This window comes from Myiozetetes cayanensis, unplaced genomic scaffold, assembly GCF_022539395.1.
Source record: "Myiozetetes cayanensis isolate MyiCay16 unplaced genomic scaffold, myiCay2020 scf5-8, whole genome shotgun sequence".
NCBI classification, from domain to species: domain Eukaryota; kingdom Metazoa; phylum Chordata; class Aves; order Passeriformes; family Tyrannidae; genus Myiozetetes; species Myiozetetes cayanensis.
Window position 1 is genome coordinate 115,502,499 of NW_026087742.1, and position 12,378 is coordinate 115,514,876.

The 12,378-nt window shown below is 51.9% G+C and overlaps 1 protein-coding gene across 6 annotated transcripts in view; it reads right to left on the bottom strand.

The window, feature by feature from the left end:
- Positions 1-1,537: 1,537 nt before the first annotated feature.
- The window catches only part of ITSN1 (intersectin 1), a 95,530-nt gene continuing 84,689 nt past the window's right edge, over positions 1,538-12,378 (bottom strand). For 3 of the 6 annotated variants that reach the window (XM_050332770.1, XM_050332773.1, XM_050332769.1), the window contains 10 exons: positions 12,270-12,376; positions 10,874-11,057; positions 10,223-10,321; positions 9,246-9,413; positions 7,466-7,738; positions 6,844-6,965; positions 5,489-5,571; positions 5,309-5,392; positions 4,746-4,919; positions 1,538-3,717 (listed from right to left, as the gene is read on the bottom strand). In XM_050332770.1, the coding sequence (XP_050188727.1) occupies positions 3,569-3,717; positions 4,746-4,919; positions 5,309-5,392; positions 5,489-5,571; positions 6,844-6,965; positions 7,466-7,738; positions 9,246-9,413; positions 10,223-10,321; positions 10,874-11,057; positions 12,270-12,376 (1,443 nt within the window). In that variant the 3' untranslated portion in view covers positions 1,538-3,568. The remainder of the gene's footprint in view (positions 3,718-4,745; positions 4,920-5,308; positions 5,393-5,488; positions 5,572-6,843; positions 6,966-7,465; positions 7,739-9,245; positions 9,414-10,222; positions 10,322-10,873; positions 11,058-12,269; positions 12,377-12,378) is intronic. The other 3 variants (XM_050332775.1, XM_050332772.1, XM_050332771.1) reach the window with 2 other exon arrangements.

Consider the following 12,378-nt stretch of genomic DNA (forward strand, 5'->3'; position numbering starts at 1 on the left):
AGAGAAGAAGAAGAAGATGATGAAGAAGATGAAGAAGAAGAGAAGAAGAAGAAGATGAAGAAGAAGAAGAAGATGATGAAGAAGATGAAGAAGAAGGAGAAGAAGAAGGGAAGAAGAAGAAGAAGATGAAGAAGAGGAGAAGAAGAAGAAGAGAAGAAGAAGAAGATGATGAAGAAGATGAAGAAGAAGAGAAGAAGAAGAAGAAAAGAAGAAGAGGAAGAACAAGAAGAAAGGATAAAGAAAAAGAAGGGGAAGAAGAAGGAGAAGATGAAGAAGGAGAAGAAGGAGGATGAGCTGGACTTCATTTCCCCACAGGAGCCCTCCCAGTGCTGTGCTTGGCCTGGGTAGGTAGGAGATGTTGAGAACCGTCCCACAGCTGAAGCTACTTCCCGTCAGTGCCGCCTATGGCTGCTCATGGAAGCAGAGAACGAACCCTGCCATGTTTCGCTTCTGCTTTGTTTATTGTTTGTGTAAATAAAGTGTCTTATCCCAACCCACAAGTGGTTTTCTACTGTACTCTCTCCCCTGTCGGGCTGGGAAGGGGAGGGACAGAGCAGCTGGGAAGGCCAGGGGGTGATAAAAGTCAGCCTGGGCTGCACACAGAGATGTGGCCTTTGGGGACATGGATGAGGGGTGACTGTGGTGGTGCTGGGTGAGGGTGGGACCGGAGGATCCTCCTGGAGGGCTCTTCCCTCAGGATTCCGTGAGTCTTGGCATTGCCCCGAGCCAGGGGCAGAGCTGGCCCCTGGCCTTGTGGAAGCTGCTGAGGCTGTGGTGGAGCCCCTTGTCCAGCTTGTCCAGGTGGCTCTGGGTGGCCCCGTCCTTGCGTGGTGTCCCTGCCCCGCTCAGCTGCCTGTCCCCTGTGCCCGTGCTGAGGGTGCACTGGGTGCCCCTGCGTGTCCCTGCCCGAGGCTCTGTGGTTTTCCAGGGAAGGGATTTACTCTGGCTGCACATCTTAAAATGCCCTGCAGGGGGACATCCCTTTCTCCTCAGGGAGTGGGAGTTTTTAATCGTGCTCCGAGAAACACTCAAGGTGGTTTGACACAAACACTCGTGGGGTTCAGTGAGCAGTTTAACGTTTCCCTTCTCAGCCTCGAGTGGCAGTCCTGAGGGTGTGGGGAGCGAGTCTGGAGGTTCCTTGGTCTCAGGGGAGTGGCCAGCTAAAAATAAAAAAAAACTAGTTTCAAAATGCCTGTTTCCTAGACATCCTTCTCTCTAAACCAAACCAGCCCGGGATGCTGGGATTTAGGCTGGGATTCTGGGATTTAGGCCCGTGTCAGGGGTCACAGCCTGCAGGGAAGGGTCCCCCCTTCCAGCTCCAGCTGAGCCTCGGCAGGTGCAGCTCCTTGGGCCTCCTTCCAAGAACCTGCCCAGGGTTTCTGTGTTACAGCCACGGGCTTTGTGTCTCCTTTGTCTACTTAGATGTTACTGTCATTGGTGCTGGTGAAATGATCCCATCGGAAAGCGATGCCACTTTTTGAAACCCTGAAATGAATGTTCTCCATGTTGGCAGTTGAGTAAAATTAGGACAGCGATCAAAGGTTAGACAATGACATTTAATGTTACTCCAGTAATAGATTTTATCACTTTTTCTTTCATCCTACCACAACAATGTGTATTTTCATATACATTATATTTCATAAAATGTCTTGATATGGAATTAGGAAAGCATGGGTTTAGTACTATTTACATATTTTAATTGAAACAATTTTCTTAACAACATTGAAAAATAGAAACTTAAATTCTCTTAATCGTGTTTTCAGCCAGTTAGTGGTAAACAAATGCATGCCTAGGAAGTTACACTCCCTCTAAAACGTGGTCAGTTGAAAGTTTCTAACTAAAGTGTGTATCTCTGTTTTGTTTCAAAAAATACATAAGTATGTCTGTCATTTCTGATACAAAATTCTACACTATTTTCAATAAATAAATAATAAAGCGATTCTGAAAAGTATGAAATGTAAACTTTGTTGTCCCTCCAACATACTTTTTTTTTTTTTTTTTTCCCATTGCTTGAAACATTACAGTGGTCTTTTAGGAAATTATAATACACAGACACTTCCCAGCACAGTTTACACTTATTACCATACGGATCTACCTACCTGTTATGGATATATCCTAATTTCCTAATGGAAACCAATAAGACTTGTAGTGCTAGAGAACACCACCAACACAGGAGAGGTGGGAACCAGGACTGAAGGACATGCAAGGAACACCAAAACCCAACGACAGGCTCCACGAGAACGTTCACATGCGAATGACACGGGCTGGCACCTCCCATCCGGAATGAAGTCCTTACAAAAATACCAGTGGATGTGTGGGCAGGGCATGGACAGAATGAATCCAAGCAGAACAAAGAGGAATTTGACTCTGGGGGCTCTTTTCCCTCTCGAGTCCAGACTCAGCAAAGCCCTCCCGCGGGTGCTCCGGGGACACCAGACGGAAGAGCCCGCTCGGAACTGGTGCTCTGCGAGCAGGGCTGTGGGCCTGGACGGGTGTGTCCATGGAGCCGGATGGACAGGGAAGCCCTGGCGCTCCCCGGGGTCACAGGGCTTTGGGGTTCCCCACTCTGCACCGTCCCAAGCTCTGGTCACATCCAGCACGGCCACCAACCGCTGGGAGCTGCTGCCCCGCTCCCATCACACCTTGTCCCACACGGGTGAGCCCAGCACAAGCCAGTACCTGGACACCACTGATTGCTTTGAAACCACACTCTGTGGGCTGGGAATTCCCTTCCTGAGCTGGAGCCGTGATTGTTTTTTCTTCCCCACTGCAGGTGACAGATCACCCGCCTGGGCAGCAGCAGTAAAGGAGTATCCGAGTGGTACAGCAGGACACGCAGCAGGGCTCTGTGCTTAACCCTTGGCTCCCTGTGCCAACATTTACCGTCCTGTGGCCAACAGCTGCTTCCAAAGGTACCGAGGGGGCGGACTCTTCTGGAGTGCAATTCATCTCTGTGCAGGAGGCCTGGACATCATTTATTTTCAGGGGCAATGCAAGTCATGAAGTGGTTTGTTAATAGAATCTTCTCTGTTTATAGATATAGACTATTTATTTTCTAAGTCTTTTCAGTACCATCACGAAGATCTTCAAAGACCTTCTTGCTGCAAAACCGCTCCTTCCACTCACGTCCGATTTACACCCCACTTTGCTGAGCAGTAGGCACAGAATTCCTTCATGGGAAAGCCCTGCAGAAAGCCTCCCAAACACCCCAACATTGCCTTCTCCATGGAAATTCAAGAGTAGGGCAACTGGAGCAAGCGCAGCCACCTCTGTGGTTTGCCAGCCGTTCCCACCGGAGCTACAAGGAACAAACAGGGTCGTTTCATCCACCCGGGAGACCAGCGCCAAGTCCCACACGGAGAGATTGAGGGAGATCTCCTCGCCAAACCGGGGATTCATGTTGTCAGTGAGAATTATCAAGGCACAAAGATGCTCCTGTTTGCTTTGATAACCCTCTGAGGCGCGAAGGGCGAGCAGTGGTTTCCTGCCGCGCCGGCCAGGACTTTGCGGCAGCTCCCGCGGACACCGACGGATCGCAGCGGACTCGACTGGACCCCAAGAGCCCCTCCTACGGCTCGTCGAACAGCTGCAGGTCCAGCCGCACAACGATCTCGCCCGTCGGCACCTCGTGCAGGAGGAGACACTTCGTGACCGGCCCCTTGGAACCCTGATCCTTCTTGATGTCGGCCACGCGGATCTCCGTCCTGCCCAGGAAGTCTGGGAGGCAAAAAGAGGGAACGCTCAGGAACAGCACGACCGGAGTTGGGAGGAGGGACTAAAGTTCCACCCCCACACAACAAAAGGAAGACACAAGTCTTCAGTGACAAGGGCCAAAGGCTGCCAGGCTCCAAGAGGAGGGTTTAGCCAGACCATGTCACACAGCAGCAGCATTCAAAATAAACATGTGGAAACCCCCCTACGGAATTCACAGCTGCCTCACTCCAGTGACCTCTGGGTTTTATGACGTGTTAGAAAAAGGCTGAAAGCTGCTGCACAGTTAATCCTGAGTGTGAACCCTCTGGAGATGGCAGAGCCAAGCAGTGCCTCACAACAGCAACAAGGTCACCCGGCCAAGTGGTGCTGGCCATGGCAGTGCTGGTCCTATCCAAGCACTGCCTGGGAGATTGCGGCTCCAAAATACACTCACTGATGCTCCACATGCTTATCCCAGTTAGGAAATTAGACTGAGAGAGGCTGTGGACTCCCCATCCCTGGAAGTGTCCAAGGCCAGGTTGGACAGGGCTTGGAGCAACCTGGGCTGGTGGAAGGTGTCCCTGCCCAGGGCAGGTGGTCGAACTAGGTGATCTTTAAGGTCCCTTCCAACCCAAACCATCCCATGATTCTACTGGGTTTGGAATCCTGGGTTCATCTTTGCCACTGTTACTGCACATAACAGGAACCTGGAGGCATTTATCTTCCTCCTGCAGGAATCAATCTGTTTGCAAACAGCATCCAGGGTTTTTTTGAGACTTAGCAGAGTTACAAATCACACTTCAGTTGTTGCCAAGTTGCACAAAAAAAGAAACTCCCAAAAACCAGAGAGAGACAGATTCTTTTTGCACTGATACCGGCACAACTCCACCAGGGAGCAAGGGTGGAGCCATCTCCCAGTATGCAAAGGGGTTCAAATTTGGCTATCTTTAAAAACCATCTTTCAACCCAACCCATTCCCTATGACTTCCCTCATGGAAATGCACCTCCTCAAAGCAGGAGGTTGGACAATCCCTCTGGCAGCCCCTACGCACCGTCCGGGGAGAACTGGTCCCGCTCGAACACCGTGATGCAGAGCACGTCCTGCTCCAGGTCCTTGATGAAGAACTGGCAGTTGGAATTCCACTTGGGGTTCAGGGTGTCCTGTATGGTCTTGGTGATGTGGCACTGGGAGCCCATGGTCACCTCACAGTAGGGGTTACTCTTTCCTGGGACAAACAGAACAGTGTGATCCTCGTCCTCAATCTCCTTCCACTCCTACAGCCAACCGAGGAGGGAAAGACCTCGGCTTCACTGCCCTTGGGGTGAACTCCATGAACATCACAATGAACACACTGCTCCCCTGCAGGACTTTGTGCCTTGTGACCCCTTGGGATGTGGCTGATGTGGTGGGAACCAAGTCAGCCTGAACCAAATGCCTGATGCAGGACAACTGCGGGACAACAGCTGAGCTGTACAAAGTCACTGCTCGTATTTTACTGGGTTAGACCCACGTCACTGAACACAGGTGTGTTTGGGAAGCAGCTCCCCCAGAGTCAGGCTGACAAGTGGGAATGTCCCTTCGAGGGAGCATGTTCTGAGAAACCCCAGCACTCACCGTGGGACCTGCAGGGTTTGAGCTCGATGCCCTCCACCACATTCACCATCAGCCTCCCGATGCCGGTTGCCCTTTGCGAGCGAACTGCGGTGAAACAGAAGAGAGGGAAAAGTCATCAACGCATTTCCCTGCCCATGGACTTCTCCACGAAAGAGGAGACCCCCTCATCCTATGCTGTACCTAAGTAGGCCTTTTCCCTCTTCTTCTTTTCAGTCTCTATGTAAAGTTCTGAAGCAGCTTTGATCTTCTGAACCCAGGCGGTCCTTCGGGAGGAAAGGAGAAAACAAAGTTGCAAAATGCCATTTCCATTGTCCCTTGCTGGAGCACAGCAGACAGAAAACTAAAGCTGCCCCTCCTTCCCAGCCAAGGCTCCGGCCCCATCCCAGCCTCTGCTGTCCCAGAGCTCTCTGCCTGGAAGGAGATCTTCCTGGAATTTATGGCACCTGCAGGAACGGAATCATCCCAAGCCGGCAGACCCCACCACACAAAGCAAGCTCAACAGAACCACAAGCAGGAGCCACCTGGTGAGAACCCAAAAGGTGGAAAGAACAGGTTTGCCTTCAGCAAGCCCTTTGCTTTATTATAATGAACTTCTTGCAGCCAGTAGGTGCAAGACACCTGGGTTGCAGAGGTGGCCCCTCTCCTTGATCCCTGAGGTTTCATCCTAAAATCCTTTGGCCCTTGGGACATTTAAAACATAACTTGGGGGGTGCACGGATGGTGAATGGGCACAGTGTCTTATGGGCCCTTCTGGGGAATCCTTTCATCCCTAAGAATCAGAAGTACAGGATGCCCTGAGTGGGAAGGGACCCACGAGGATCACTGAGTCCAGCCCTTGGCCCCAGCCACGGCCTCAAGATGTTTCATACATTTTGTGCCCGAGAATGTTTCGGGGCCAGACATTTCCCAGCTGGCACAGCACAATGTCTGCACTATGGGGAGGGCATTGCTGCACTTCCAGCTTTCAGTTTTTAACAAAAGTTACCTTTCAAGACCTTATGCTGGGGAAGAGAAACCTTTTCAGTAGAAATCAGTGTAGGCTTCTCTCTGTAAACTCACCAGAGATACAACCCATCAGCTCAGGTTTTAAGATTGCCTTTCCCTTGACTTTTTCAGTCTGAACTGAACAAGATCAACTCACTGGGTTTAGTTTGGTAGGTTTTGCTTCAAATTCTAATCCTGACCTGATCCCTTCAACAGCCACACAAATGCTGTCACTGCACACAGACACAGAGCTGGTAACAGAAGACACAACTGCATCTTTGGGCTTCTTCACATGAACATAAAATGCTGTGAAATACGGCCTAAATACCCACCCTCCCAGACATCTCATTCTTGCTGGAATTCAGGAAACATCACTATTTCTCCCTGCTTTTCATATATCACCATATTCTCAAGAAGAAGGAATTTTCCAGTCTTGTAAAAGAAAACTGCTTGGAGAACCGCTCTGCAAGTTTCCACCATAACCATTCCCATCCTCCATTTGCACCAGATTTCCCAAATCCCCCCCCAGCGTGGCCTTTGGAGACTCCTACCTCTCATTGATGCTTTCAGCCCGGAGGGTGTAGACTCTGTCAATGTGGGAGATGTGGAAGATGGGCTCATCTCCAGAAGGGTCTGTGGGTAATTTTACCAGTACCTCGTTTAGAAAAATGGGCTGTAAAACATCAGGCAAAGCCAGAGTTGTACTGCACAACGTCTGAGCAGGTGCTTTCAACACACAGCAAGTGACAACAGCTTTATCTGAAGTGCCTCTGCCCTTCTGCCTCCCATCTTTCCTCAGGCCTGGTAATGAGAACATTTTAAAACTGGGCAAAGACAGAGGTGCCTCCAGAGTCTGGAAACACTTGTCCTGGAGGAAGCCAGCAGGCTCCTGGAGCACAGCAATCCCTCCTTCCCCACAGAGAGCAGCGAACTCCGCCCTCCCCATCGCTGCCTGACGCAAGCGACGCTTTGTTGGAGAGGTTTGTTCCAGCAGAACATGTTTTGTTTTCCCACTAAAGCACGCAAACTTTCTCCCCATCAGTCCCTGGAAGGCCCAGCATATCCCAAAGCTTTCGAAGCTTCCCTCTGGGAGGGTCTTGCCCACGCCCCCGCAGGGAGCTGCTGCCCTACACCCCTGGCCTGTCACCGCCCCCCTTTCAGAGAGGTACTCACAGTTTTGTACATTTTGTACTGCAGGTTGGACTTGGGGCTGAACACCTTGTCCGTGCCCGAGGAGCCAAGGGGTTTTATGATCTGAGTGAGCAGGAGGAAGTCGTTGAACAGAAAACCATAGAGCTCCTTGTTACTCTTGGCTTTATAGAGCTTCCCGCTGTGCAGGAACTTGCGTGGTCCCAGGCAGTTTGTGACTGAGTTAAATACGAGTTGCTGCGAAAAGTAGAAGAAGAACAACAACGCACTGTATAAAGTGAAACAATCGGGGTCCCCCTGAAAGAGACCAGACACAGTTGTGAGTCCTGGCGCTGGGCCTGATCCGGGGCACAGGACGAGGAGCGGGACAAGCAGTGCAGGTCAGAAAAGGCTGCATGAAAAGTGGCTTTAGGGCGGCCCATCATCACACAGGCACGGCCTGGGCACTCAGGGAGAAGCCAAAAGCGTCTGTGCCCCCTCCCCACGCACATGCACCGGTGGGAGTGGAGCTGAGCCCACGAGGACCTGCCCTGGAGGAGCAGCAGCACCTCTGCCATCAGCCTCTCTGGAACCTGGGCATCCTTAACAAGGTCTGGACTTCGAACTGTGCTTGAATTTTAGCCCCTGAAGCACCCCAAAGGAACTCCAGGGCAGCTGCTGACACCGGGAGTGGCGGAAGGGCAGCCCCACCCAGGGGCTGTTCCCACACCAGCAGGGTCTGGCCCTTCCCTAAGGCGCCGTTTCCAGGTTTATTTTCAGCAGGGGGTGGAACAGTTCTTACCACCCACATTGCCTGGGCGGCTGGAGCAGGGCTGGCTCCTTGGACAGGTTGGGAACCCCTCGGACAGAATCAGGGAAGGTTGGATTGCTCCTTCCACGCAGCTGAGGCTGTGCTGCTGCAGTTACTGCGGCAGATAAAAGCAGCCAGAGGGTCTTTCAGGTTGTAGGTTTGGTGCTCTAGGGCCAGACATCACCCACAAAAGATAAAAGCAGCCACCTTCCACAGGCAGTGGTTGTCCCACAGCTGAATGTCTTTGACCCTCCTGACCTTGTCACACTCATCTTTCTCCCCAAACAGTCAGATTTCTGGGGGTGAAATACGATGTTTTTCCAGTTTGTAAACCAACCAGTGCTTGTTATTTTTTTACCTTCTAGAACTGAGAACTGGGTGCATACTTTGAAAACCAAGTTGTGATCTGTCTGCCTCTGTTATCATCACCAACAAAGGAAAGCCATCAAAACTTTCCCCCCTCATTTTGCAGGACACACAGGCACAATGTTTTCAATATAGTTTCTAGTGAAAATTAGCATGTTACCTGAAAAAATAACACGGAATGGGAGGCAGGGACTCTCTCTGTAAAGTCTCCAGAGAGACCTGATCAGTATTCTTGAGTTTTCAAAAGTACACAAAGCTTTACCACAGAAAATCTGTCCTGTGATGACCTTTAAAGCACTCCAGAGTGGGCAGGAATAGCTCGGGGTGGGACACAGCAGTTCCACAACCACCGTGCTATAAAGAACTGTGAAAGTGGAGAGTTGTGGTTGAAAACTGCAGCACTGAACCTGGGATTAGTCCAGAGCCAGGCAACAAAGCAGGGTCTACCAGGGGGAAGGCAAGAACACGAGCAGCAAAAAGGGTCACGTGCGGGAGCGAGAGGGAGACAAGGAAAGGGGAAAACGAAGGGCTGGGGATTGTGAGACTGGCTCAGTCCCGCTCTTTGGCCTGGATGCAGTGCCATGAGGGAGCTGGGGGTTGTTCCCGAGGCTGCCCACGCCTGCAGGTCCCTGGGGAGCCCTGGTTTACCTCGGAGAGGCCCTCACACTGCACGTGGGCCTGGATCCACTCCAGCCTGTCCGAGTTCTCCTTCTCGCGCACGCCCTCGTTGACCTGGGAGCAAAGCTCCTCGGCCTTCTCCAGGGCGTGCTTCAGGTGGCTGTGGTCAGGGTGGTTCTCAGGAGTGTTCTCTATTATCTGCAGAGACACAAAGCACCTTGTCAGGCTGCTCTGTCACTGCAGTTCAGCTGGATTTGCACTGCCGACCCCACAATTCCGTTCTAGTGCTTTATTTCCGTCAGAGCCAGACAACACCTTCCAAATATTCTTCCTCCCCGACAGGTGAGAAACAGGAGACAAACACTACTTGGGAAGAGCTGGAATGAATCCCTGGCTGCACAGCCTTTGCACCAGGACACTGCTGACTCCTCTGACACAGGGACACACATTCCAGCCAAACACAGAAATCATGGCCACGACTCTTGAAGGAATCTCTGAAATGCCAACATCCAATCCGTAGCCCTTTCCTTGGAAAGCCTTGGGCCACGTTCAGTGGCATTATTTGGGGTGGTCAGTGTTAGGCAGCAAATGAGTTAGGAGAGGGTTGTAAGTTATCCAGCGGAGTCAAAGGATGGGAACCTGCAGGAATTTGGCTTCCAGGCTTCCCCACCGTGTCATTTCCCAGCCTGTGGGGAGGGAATGACACTGTGGAAAAGGGAAATAAGAGCACAAGCTTGACTCCTGCTACCAGAATTTGAAGTTTTCCTTCAGCATTCACTGCCCTGTGGTTCTTTGGGTGCAAGTCCCACCTCTGTTTCAAATGGAAATGCCAAGTTCTGCTGAAGGCCAAGGAATGACCCCATTTTCTGTAGCTGGATCAAAGGACACCCCCCATTCCCCAGCACATCTGCCATCCCACAGTGACAGAGCTCGACACAAACAGGGACAGTGGCCCTGATGAAGCTCTAAGCCAAGCAGAGCAAACCCGGGCTGTGCACAGGACGTACGTTTTTAATGATTAGTGGGTATCTGGTTACCCGTTGCATAGGCTTTAGTAGAAAACTGGAGAGTGGCATTCCTTTACAGCGAGGATCCATTGCCAACCTCTGAAACATCGGAGAGGTAAAACCTGGTTAGTCACTTGGTGTAAACCCGGGAAAAAGAGATCCTCCAAGAAAGGAAAAGGCAGTAAACGAGCACCCATCCCTGGCTAAAGCTGGGCTGAGCTCACAGGGGAGTGAACTCCTCCTGCTTTTGCAGCAGATCTTCACCTGCCTTGTCTGTGTAGGAATCCCAGTTCCCCCCTCACCCAGCACCACCACAGTCACCCCTGATCCACGTCCCCAAGGGCCACATCCAGACACCTCTGGGACACTCCCAGACACAGGGACTCCACCACCTCCCTGGGACACTTCTTGCAAGGCCTGACCACTCCCTGTCAGGGAGTTGCAGAGCCAGAAGGTCCCCCCTGAGCCTCCTTTTCTCCAGGCTGAGCCCCCCCAGCTCCCTCAGCCCCTCCTGCTGCTCCAGCCCCTTCCCAGCTCCCTTCTCAAGCGAGGAGCCCAAAGCTGAGCACCCCAGTGCAGGTGTGACCCCGCTCAGCCAGAGGCAAAGCCCGGAGCGCGGAACCCCCCGGGATCATCCGCTCCCGCTCTCACCTTGACGAACTCCTTGAACTCGGGCACCTCGTCCGTCTTCTGCTGGATGAGGGCGGCCCCGTTGAGCTGGCAGCTGCAGAACCTGATGTAGGGCTGCATGTGGGGCAGCTGGGCCGTCAGGATGTCCCCGATCATCTTCACCGGCATCTTCTCCCCGGACATTTTCTTCCGCACCCGCAGGGCCCTGCGCGGGCAGGGGCACGGGGGGTCATAAAGGGGCACAGGGGGGCACAGGGGTCACGGGGGTCATTAAGGGTCACAGGGGGCACAGGGGGGTCACAAGGGGGCACAGGGGGGCACAGGGGGTCACACGAGCAGCCCAGCCCCCAGGCTTGGAGGACACATGGCAGGAACACAACAGTGGAGGCTGCACCCCCAGCCAGCACCTTGTCCTCTCAGAGCCCCCTCCAGCCGCTGCTGGACACTCCTTTAATGCAAAGCCAGACCAGATCTGATATAAAAAGGAAGGTAATTTCCTTTTCTGTTAGTTTAGAAAGAGAAGAACTGACGTGTGAGAGAGGGAGGGATAAAAATCGTCCGTGAGCTCAAAGCCACTTCTCCAGGCTTTAGCCTGGTTTCCCAAGGGAAGGAGGTTTATTGTCATTTGTCCTGGCACTGCCAAAACTCTTCAACTTGTGGGCCATTTTCAGAAGGTTTTACAAAAAACAGGAGATATCACAGAGGTATAAAATCCCTGTAAGTTCAATGAAAATTAGCAGCTCATCAGGGGAAAAAAAGAACTTTATTAATCCTTTTGCTTATCAGGGTACAGGTTTAACTCCCTCCCCGCTCAGGTTCTCTGGCAGTGAGCAGGTGAGCAGCCTGCAAACCAGCCACAGCATCCCTGTGTCCTGATCCAGACTGGATCCCTCAGAGGCCAGGAAGAATTCCTGCTCCTCCCCAGTCAGCACATTCAGGTGCTATAACCCTACACTAATTAAAGGCCACGCTAATTAATGGAATGCAGGTGCCAGCTCGGACTAAGAGCTGTAACAGAGGTTGCTGTGCCTTGGTTTGCAGTCATGGATAAGGGCACTGGAAGTGGTGTGGGCTGGCACAGAGGAGGCCAAAGCCTGTGCCAGGGCTGTGGGAGGCCTTGGCAGATGCTGCTTCTCAGGGGAGAGCAGGGTTTGCCCTCTGGAGCACAGGGACAAGAAGAAAGTAAGTGCAAATATTTACTCAGCAGAGAACTGCTGGGTTTTCCACCACAACAACAACAACAACAAAGTCACAGCAAACACTGTTCATATTTTGCTTTTTCCCACAAGGAGAAACAGGTGGCCCTGGTGGTTGTGAGTTGTGTACGTGGCAAATGTTTTCCTGCAGCTGGAAGGAGGGGCAGGGCAGAGGCCCAGGGTCCTGTTATTGCCAAGTATGGGGGAAAAACCCAACTTACTTCAGTAGTTTTATATTGCACATAATCAGCTCCTTCCAATTAACAAAAATCATGGCGACTTCTTTCTCTGTGAGCAGCTCAGATTCCATGAGTGGCTTCTGGAAGATCT